This window comes from Anguilla anguilla, chromosome 12, assembly GCF_013347855.1.
Source record: "Anguilla anguilla isolate fAngAng1 chromosome 12, fAngAng1.pri, whole genome shotgun sequence".
Classification (NCBI taxonomy): Eukaryota; Metazoa; Chordata; class Actinopteri; order Anguilliformes; family Anguillidae; genus Anguilla; species Anguilla anguilla.
Window position 1 is genome coordinate 18,115,369 of NC_049212.1, and position 9,627 is coordinate 18,124,995.

The 9,627-nt window shown below is 42.7% G+C and overlaps 1 protein-coding gene across 2 annotated transcripts; it reads left to right on the forward strand.

Moving 5' to 3' along the window:
• The first annotated feature begins 379 nt into the window (after positions 1-379).
• Positions 380-9,351, forward strand: aadac (arylacetamide deacetylase). Of its 2 annotated transcripts, none has more exons than XM_035384352.1 (5): positions 380-1,095; positions 2,913-3,141; positions 4,958-5,027; positions 5,932-6,103; positions 6,258-9,351. In XM_035384352.1, exons 1-5 carry the CDS (start codon positions 955-957, stop codon positions 6,864-6,866), a joined length of 1,221 nt encoding a protein of 406 aa, XP_035240243.1. In that variant the 5' UTR covers positions 380-954; the 3' UTR covers positions 6,867-9,351. The 2 variants fall into 2 exon arrangements, with proteins under 2 accessions (XP_035240243.1, XP_035240245.1); XM_035384354.1 differs by having other exon boundaries at positions 2,917-3,141.
• The last annotated feature ends 276 nt before the right edge of the window (positions 9,352-9,627 follow it).

Below are 9,627 nucleotides of genomic sequence, written 5' to 3' on the forward strand. Positions count from 1 at the left end.
TATTGGCAAATGCAGAAATGCACACTTTCTCGCAAAGTGTATGGCAGTTTACAGTGCAATAATGCCAGGTTTGTCTGAATTACAGCTGTGCGCAGACAATATCGCATTATCAAAAATATAGAAATAACTTCATTGTCCCCAGGCGAAGGGTCTGATGGAGACAATGGCGGTTCTGAAGAGGCTACAATGGATCTTCGTTCACCGTGGCACATAGGCTATAAGTGTAGCCTACTTATATATAGGGGTTATTCCGGTGGCTATATTTAGAAAAGTGGAGATGTCATAACTTAAGTCTCCAGTCGCACTTCACCACCAGCTACACTTCATACGCTGACAAGCAGCGTAGGCTGCAGAGTCTAAAGATTAGGATATGTTTTATACTTTAACCCAACTTTTTGCGTAATTTTAAAAGCAGTCGCTTATATCGTGTTACGTTATAATTTGCCTTGCCCATGTGCAACCAGCTGAACCTGTTTATCACTAGTAATAGGCTACTGTAGGGCGGACCTTCGCATGCGTTCCCTATGTCACCGATGCAAGTTGTGGAGAGAGAGAGAGAGAGAGCTACCTTGTGGACCCAATAAATACCTGAAGACTTTAGCATTCAAATGACTGACAATAGGCTGTCTTGTGCGTTGGGGACAGATCTGGTTTCAGTTAATTTGACTGAATTTCCATTAATCGAGTTTACCGTTAAAAGAGAAAAGGACTAGGCTAAGCTACAGTTAATAAGCTATCGGTCGTTGACAGGCTGCCATCGCCTTGGTAAAAAACTCGGATAATGCCTGGTCATAACGATCAGATGACAGTAACACGTGCTGTCATATCTTATTGGCTCCGTTCCAAATTTAATACCGGATTACATTTTGCCCTGGCCGAAGTGACTTGTTAATAAGAAAAACCGAACACAGAGTTTGTTTCTGCACTTTTAAATCAACCAGATTTCTATAAAAAATGGGATCAAAAGGCATCTTTTTACTTTTACTACTGGGCACGTTAAGTGCATATTATGTTTACTTACCTATTCCGGATGAAATAGAAGAGAGATGGAAGTTGATGGCCACAGACTGCTTTTTCAGAAGTCTCAGCCACCTGGTAGGTTCAATGATATAATACTATAATGCAATGTAAGCTATGGTTTTATTTATCACAGTGTATGATGCTGAATGAACCTAACATTGCTTAAAGTCTTAATTTAGCTAAAAAGTCAAATAGACAGTGTCACATTTCGTTGTCCGTACGAATATAAATTCCAGGCACACCGGTAACCTAAACCAATACAGATACACCGCGTTTTGATTGCCAGTTTTTAGTGTTACTAAAGATGCGTTGTTGGAATTCCGGACAAATCACGTTTATGCTACATGTAGATTTATTTTTGTAGCCTGCAGTAATATAAACGCCGACTGATAAAGAGCGTTTACAACGGATTATCTATGCCAGATCGTAATCCCCGTATTGTATGTCTATTCCTGCTCACCCTTTCTAATAATAGACGCTATTAAATAACGCATCGCTTTATTTGTGGAGTTGGGTAGCTTAAGACTTCGTGGCACTTCCGACAGAAGATAAGAGGCTACTGTCTATATTCTTGTTTTAGAAGTGCGGCTGGCATTGATTATGAAATAGCCTACTGAAACCCGCGCTGTATTTGTTTGTACTGTACTTGAGAAGCAGTACTAACTGTTGTCAAAAGTAAATACTGTACATTTTTGTCACATAGCAATTATTATTATTATTATTATTATTATTATTATTATTATTATTGCTGATTCACCACTCTTTTTTGCATATTTCATAATTTCTGAATCAGGCCTGTAAGATACACAATGTGTTCATATTTTATGTGTTTGAATTGTAATTTTAAATTCTGCAGTCAACTTTCTTTATTCCTGACATACGACCTACATCAGTACCAGTCCATGTGGGCTGTGAGGCTTAACTGTGCCCATAAGAAATCAATCTGCTTAAATAAACTGCTCAATTATTCTCATTCAACATCCTTATTACAATTTACCCCAAGAGAAAGCATGGAAGAGGGAGAAAAAGGAAGAGGGGCTGTTGGGGCTATGAAGACGTCTTCCCATTTGCAAATAATGTACCAAATTTAAATGGACACAAATATGCTTTACATTTGTAATTATTATTAATCACAAAGCATTGTGGAATATCACCATGCTGGTTTATCTAATATTTGAAAAGGGGCTGACGGCTGAGCTGGGTGTCTCTGCACACAGTCTTTTCTGTTGTTACACAGAGCTCACAAGGGGAACAGCTGATCCATTCTCTGCTGCATTTAAAGGGTTTAACACTCCCTCAGTGAATGTGGCAGCCCAGGGGCTAATGCTATGAGGATGAAGTGGTGTCGTGATTTGAAATTCAGACTGGAGATGTGGAGGGAGAGGCCCGCGGTGATGAGAGGGGTTGGTCTGTGTAATGTCCAGTTCAATGGGTGTTATGTTGGGCAATGGGCTGACAAACATCTGACAGACTATTACTGCATACCATTTTGCTGATTACCACATCTAATGTAAAAAAATAGCTTGCGGATTGAATATGGAACTATGTTTATAATAATCACCGCAGGTCTGAGCTAATAGTCATCCAGCTTACACTATTCAGTGGACACGTCCTCACCCTGCAGTATTCCAGTAAGTGCCATTTTACACCTCTCTTCTCTTCATCCACAACTCTGTTCATGGCTTTTCCCATTGATATTTACCTGGCAAACACAGCAGGGTTTCATCTTCCTAAAGGAGGATCATCAAAGTTGTAAACCATGCTAATTATCTTCTTCCTATTAATGTTGTCTTTCCTCCCCTCTGCTCCATAACTGCCTCTATTCCGTCTTTATTCCCTTTTCAATTTCGGTTTATTTTTTGTTCTTCCTCTCTCTTCCACCCTCTCTTCAGGCAGAACTAAGTGAGTTGCTGGGTCTGAAGGATTACATGGGGGTCATGATGTTCATCACTTTCGTGGAGGAAGTGGTCCCAGTGTCAGATGAGCATGTACGCGTGACAATGGAGGTGTTTGACGGGGTAGAGGTTGTGGTCTATGAGCCGGGCCAGCAGGGCGGCAACGGGGAGCTGAAGAGGGCAGTTGTTTACCTGCATGGCGGAGGATGGTGTCTGGGAAGCGCAAGTGAGTACTCTTCCATACAGCACATCCTTGTCATATGTGTGTGCTGTACATGCATGCATGGGTGAGAGAGAAAGAGAGAGAGTTGTTAGAAATAAGCAGTTGAATGTGTTTCCTGTTGGCTGAAAGCTAACCATTTTTACTATTTCCATCCAGTCCCCTACTCATTAAGATAACTAAGAAAAGAAGCTATTGAAAAATAAACTGTTCTGTCTCAGTATGTTAAAAAGGGACAGATCATGATTTCTGATTGGTTTGGCCTATCTGTCCCAGACCCAAATTCGAAATGTCCACTGTGTGCTCTTATCTGTGGACAGTGTTCTCCATGACAATAAGATTTAAAAAATGCCGGTTGTTGAGAGAGGCCAACCAATGGTGGTCTCTCTCAACAGATGATGTGAGACATAACAGAAAACTGTAAAATCATGCTACATGTGATATACACTACATTTCTAAAAGTATGTGGACACCTGAACATCACACTCATATATAGTTGTTGAACATCTCATTACAAAACTATGGGAATTCATGTTATATGAATTATCCCCCCCCTTTTCTGCCTCCACTGTTTTGGGAAGGCTTTCCAGTAGATTTTAGAACATAGCTGCAGGGATTCACTTCCATTCAGCCACAAGAGCATTAGTGAGGTTTGGCACTGATTTTGGGCGTAAGGCATGGCTCACAGTCAGCGTTCCAATTCACATTTGGTGGGGTAGGTAGGCCAGTCAAATTCTTCCCCAACAAACTAGAAAACCATGTCTTTATGGACCTTGCTTTGTGCCCAGGGGCATAGTCATGCTGAAACAGGAAAGGGCTTTCCCGAAACGGTTGTCACAAATTTGGAAGCACACAATTCTCTAGAATGTCACTATATGCAGTAGCATTAAGATTTCCCTTCACTGGAACTAAGGGGCCTAGCCCAAACTGTGAAAAGCAGCCCCATTCCATTATTCCTCCTCCAACAAACTTTACAGTTGGCACTAGTCGGCCCAATACATTTGGCACTATACATTCCGTCAAACCCTGTCAGACTGGCAGATAGTGAAGCCTGATTCATCACTCCAGAGAAATCATTTCCACTGCCCCAGAGGCCGCTGGCTGTGCGCTTTGCACCACTCCAGCCGACGCTTGGCATTGCGCATGGTGATCTTACACTTGTGTACAGCTGCTCGGACCTGGAAACCCATATCCTGAAGCACTTGACGAATGATTCTTGTGCTGACGTTGTTTCCAGAGGTTGTTTGGAACTCTATAGTGAATGTTGCATCCGAGGACAGATGATTTTTATGCGCTACATGCTTCAGCACTCAGCGGTCCTGTTCTGTGTGCTTGTGTGGCCTACTGCTTCGTGGCTGGAGATTTTGTTGCTCCTGTACATTTCTACTTCACAATAACAGCACTTATAATTGACTGGGGCAGCTCTAGCAAAGCAGAAATTTGACAAACTGACCTATGACAGTGCCACGTTGAAAGTCACTGAGCTCTTCAGTACGACCCATTCTACTGCCAGGGTTGGTCAATGGAGTGAATGCTTGATTTTATTTGCCTGTTAGCAATGGGTGTGGCTTAAATAGGCAAAACCGCTAAATAGAAGGGGTGACCACATCCTTTTGGAAATGTAGTGTTTCACTTACTTTCCATGCAGATCATTATAATGACTTTTCCATAACTGTAAAGCATCCCTAAACCATGTCAAATTCATTCCAGAGCATTTATATAAAAGGAATGCACATTTTGTGTAGTTTATTTATTCATTTATTTATTTATGACCTTTATTTATACAGTTGCTACACAACCATTGCTTTTTGTTTCTGTAAAGGAATGGGACCGTATGATCTTCTTGCCAGACAGATGGTCAGCGAACTTAATGCTGTTGTCGTGTCTGTGGAGTAAGCATTTCATATTTGTTCCATAATATTACGATTTCATTTTCACATCACTGAAAATTCAGTCCCGCCCAACCTCACACAGCTTTGCCACACTTCTGCCGAGAGCGCATATTCTGTTTCAGTTGAATTATTACGTAGAAAACGAGGTGGGGACATATTTTCTTTGATCAATTTTTTTTCCCTACATTGTTACTTATTTATTTAACGGATTTCATATTTCGCTATTTATATTTATTTCCAGTCTCACTTACTTGACTTGCAGTGCCCTGTGGGTGGAATTGGGCTTGTGTATACAGAGAAAGGGGGGCACATTTTGACATTGCTAAGCACATGCCCTCCCACATTTATCCGGACTGAGATGGCTACAGAGATAACCCCGGGGTCAAAAAGATGCACAAATTACAAGCCCAGATTCTGTGCCCATGAGAGTTTTTTTTTAACCCATTCTCTGTCTATCCATTTTTTTTTAAATTTCCTCTGCAGTGGGTGACTGTTGAAGTGTAATGCGGTTTTCACACCTTTTCTCTTTTGGTCAGTAATTACCAATTATTGACTGGGGTAGAGAATGGGGCTGGGTCAAGGAAGCCCGCCATTGGACAATACCATGTTTGCCCAATCTCAAGTATTGCCGGAATGTGATCGCATTGACTTTCAGAGCCTGCACAAACAGACAACACTAATCTCTGCAGGAATGCTGTTAGCACACACATCTGACTCATATTAGCACATTTCGAGCAAAGTGTCTGGTCTTTTTTATTTTTAGCGCTAGTGTTTGAAGCATGCAGCCTGAACTATTCATCACACATGCCCAGCGTTTTCACAGATAGAATTAAATATAGATCTACAGCATTCAGTTATTCAGACAACTGAACTTGGAAGTCCAACATGCATTCTGACCCAACAGGTATCGCCGGGCCCCAGAGCACCACTTTCCTGTCCCATTTGAAGATGTGTATCGTGTTGTCAAGCACTTCCTTCAGGCAGAGGTTCTGGCCCAGTATTCTGTGGACCCGGGCCGCATTGCTGTGTCAGGGGATAGTGCTGGGGGCAACTTGGCAGCTGCAGTTGCCCAACAGGTATGCCACACTGAGAGCCTTCATTCCCTTTTCCTCATACTCTTTCTCCTTTTCTCTTCCCATTACACTCAGATTTTTTTCTTCTGAATTTTCCCAGTTTGCTAACAGGTCATGTATTGGAATTCTGATGTCACTGTGATGTCTGTTGGTGTAGCTGGAGCAGGACCCTGAGCAGAAGGTGACCCTGAAGGCCCAGGCTCTGCTCTACCCTGTGCTGCAGGCCCTGGACCTCAACACGCCGTCATACCAGCAGAACCGGGACATGCCCATCCTGCCTAAGACTCTGATGGTGCGTTTCTGGAGCCAGTACTTCACCAGGGACCAGGCCCTGTTCCGCGCCATGATGGCCAACTCGCACAACAGCCTGGAGTCCGCCGGCCTGCTGAAGTTCGTCAACTGGAGCGCGCTCCTCCCCGAGAGCTTACACGGGCCGTATGAATACAGCGCCCCCGTGGCGGGGAGCTCGGACCCATCCCGCGCCGCGGCGGCCATCGCCGACCCCCGGGCCTCCCCGCTGCTGGCCCCGGACTCCGCGCTGCGGCCCCTGCCCAAGACCTACGTGCTCACGGGCGAGTACGACGTGCTGCGGGACGACGGGTTCATGTACGTGACGCGCCTGCAGAGGGCCGGCGTGGACGTCACGCACGAACACTACGCCGCCGGCTTCCACGGCGCGCTGATGTTCACCGTGTGGCCCACCGACTTTGCCATTGGCCACAGGATGATGGACAATTACATCCACTGGCTAAAGCAAAACTTGTAGGCCGCCGCCCCCTTCCTGTTACCAGTGGCAACTTGCCGGTTCTGTAAGAACGCATATATTCTTTGTTCATGAGCTCTATTTGTTCCGTCTTTTTGGTAACTGTTTTTGTTCGCGCTTTCATTTTTGAAAGTGGGCACGCCTCTGAGGGTTCTCATTGTACATCGTTAATATATTGTGTCTGTTACAGATTTCTTTAATGCTGTATTATGAATGTTTATCCATTTGCAGTATATAATTACAAATGAATGGTATGCAGTATTTAACCAAGTTGGAGACATTTCTTATCAAAAATGAAAGATGAACAGGAAATGGTCAATCATCAAGCCAAGTTTTCAGGATTTTTTTTTTAAGGGCAATTGTTCATCTGGTGAAGTGCATCAAATCTGTGTCTGCATGTGAAATCTGTTTCACACAACATGGCAGTACAGTGTCTACTGTTGAAAAACATACATGCATAACCATGATTGGGTCTTTTGTTGCCTCTGGCTATTATGTGCATTACACAAGAATTATTAGTTAAATGGCTGAAAAAAAGTGATACCCTCTCACACACATGAAGGATTGCATCAGTTTTGTGACGCTTTTGCAGCAGGAGTCTTGTCACTCAGCAGAGAAGGATCCCATTCTAGCACAGTGGATTAAAAAAGACACCCAAAGGCGGTGGCCGTGGCATTGAGCTCCAGCATGTCCGTATCTCTCCCTCTCTGAAGGCCAGCCTGCCTCCCCAGGACTGCAGCGGTCACCCTCGCTTCAGGGGCCACATCCAGAGAGCAGCAGACCGCTCTGCGCTGACTCCGCTTTCTCTTACATCCATACCTCTTTGCTCTACACATTTTGATGGAATTTTTCATTTCTATGGCTCTTTGAGAATAAAACGACCCTACCTTTCATAGCCTCATTTGTCTGGGTGTAAGGCTGTGAAACTGCATTGCCAAAGGCTTTTTACAGAAATCGTATATTTGTTTTTGCCAGGGGTCAGGAAATGAATGTCAGCATGAAAAAAAGAGCCAATTCTGTTTCTAAATTAGTGGGTGCATTTTAAATAGAAATGGGTTGAACTCTCATTTCAGTCCCTTGTGTTAAAACAGAGGTGCATACTGTATATTTAAGGCCTTCTGTAACTACATTCATGGACTGCCAGCCCTCAATGTAATTAGTAAAGATAAGGCTTAACGATTCAAACATTACATTTATATTGCCTTCATCAGTGAAATGGTGTTTTATGCTGATGGCAGTAATATACCTACTGTAACTCTATAGCATTGGGAAGCTAATTAGATTAAGTAGGAGGCACAGGTTTCATTATTGGTTTAAATTAGTTAAATTCAATAATGCTGGTACAAACCTAGGCATTCACATGTTGTTGCCTACACAGACATATCTTTTTTCCACACCCCAGGAATACCGTTTCCCATAGCATGTTCCTATGCATGTGCACACTTAGACACTTCCTTAAGTGAAGGATCATGGTAATCTAGTCTTCAGAGCATGCTAGTGCACTGCATAACTACAGTTTACAGTTTACAGCTACGCAGCTTAGCCTCAGCTTACTGTGAAAGATCAAAATATTATCGTTGTATTGTTTCAGTAAGAGTAAGTTTGTATTGTACCTACTATGTGGCTATTTTCTGGCAAAAGAAATGAATTGTATGTTTTATCAATATTTACTATGAAAAATGTATATGTATACTAAAGTAAAACTTATCAGCCGAACCTGCATGTATCTGACATTTCCATATGGACTCCCAGGACTCCATAAATCTCAGAAGGTGTGAGCCATTCACAAGATGCTACTGAACTCAACATAGTTCAGTGACTTACTCAATCCCAGTAATGTCTAGAGTGCAAGCCGCACCACCATTTCCTTGAGCACCTGCGCCCTTCTATTACGTTACATACCCTCTGTTTGCTTAGAGCCCTTGTCTGCCACAAGTACACACTGTGGAGAGTTAGTGTGCTGGAAATTCAGGTTTGCATGCCGTTTCCACATGAGTCGTGAGTTCGCTCAGGCCAAAATCAGCCAAAATGTTAAATTATAGTGTATGCATGCTCTGCAAGGTGATGATCTGTATAAACACATCATGTATGTTTCAGTTGGCTGGAACTGCTGCCTTCAACTGAAACCTGTCCTTGCTGAGTTGATGTGATTGGCTACATTTTGAAAGCAGGTGCATTTATGGCTTTGAATTGCACTTCTTACATTAGGTTTATAACAGAGATTTAAACTCCCATGTGAGGCTGCTGGGGTTGTATCTCTCTGGGATAACAACCAAGAAGACAATGGACAGCAAGAAATCCCATGACAGTTTTTTCGCTTTCAAGAATGCTGGTTTGTCTTTCCATATGTGATGGAAGGAAAGATCAGTTTCCAGTTGCTCATAAAGAGGAACTTTTCTGATGACCTGATGAGGTCTCCTGTAGAGGAACTCTAGGCTCCATCTTCATGATGAGTTTACATAACCAATAAATGTGCACCTATTTTGAATTTGTCAAGAACTTTAAACTGCTAAATAAGGAAATTGCCTGTATGACTACATGTTGCGTGCATGCATGTGTGCGTACAGTATGTGTGCGTGCATTTAAGTCAGTGTGCCTCTTTATGCTTGAAACACAGCCTAATCATATAAAAAACTGACATGTTATTCAAAAATTCTTCCAATTCTATAGAGGGATAATCTGGACTGCATGCCAAGGATTAAAATGAGCTATTTAAAAAAGGCTAATAGTATGTTGAGCTCTTTCTGAACCTCTGTGACCATAA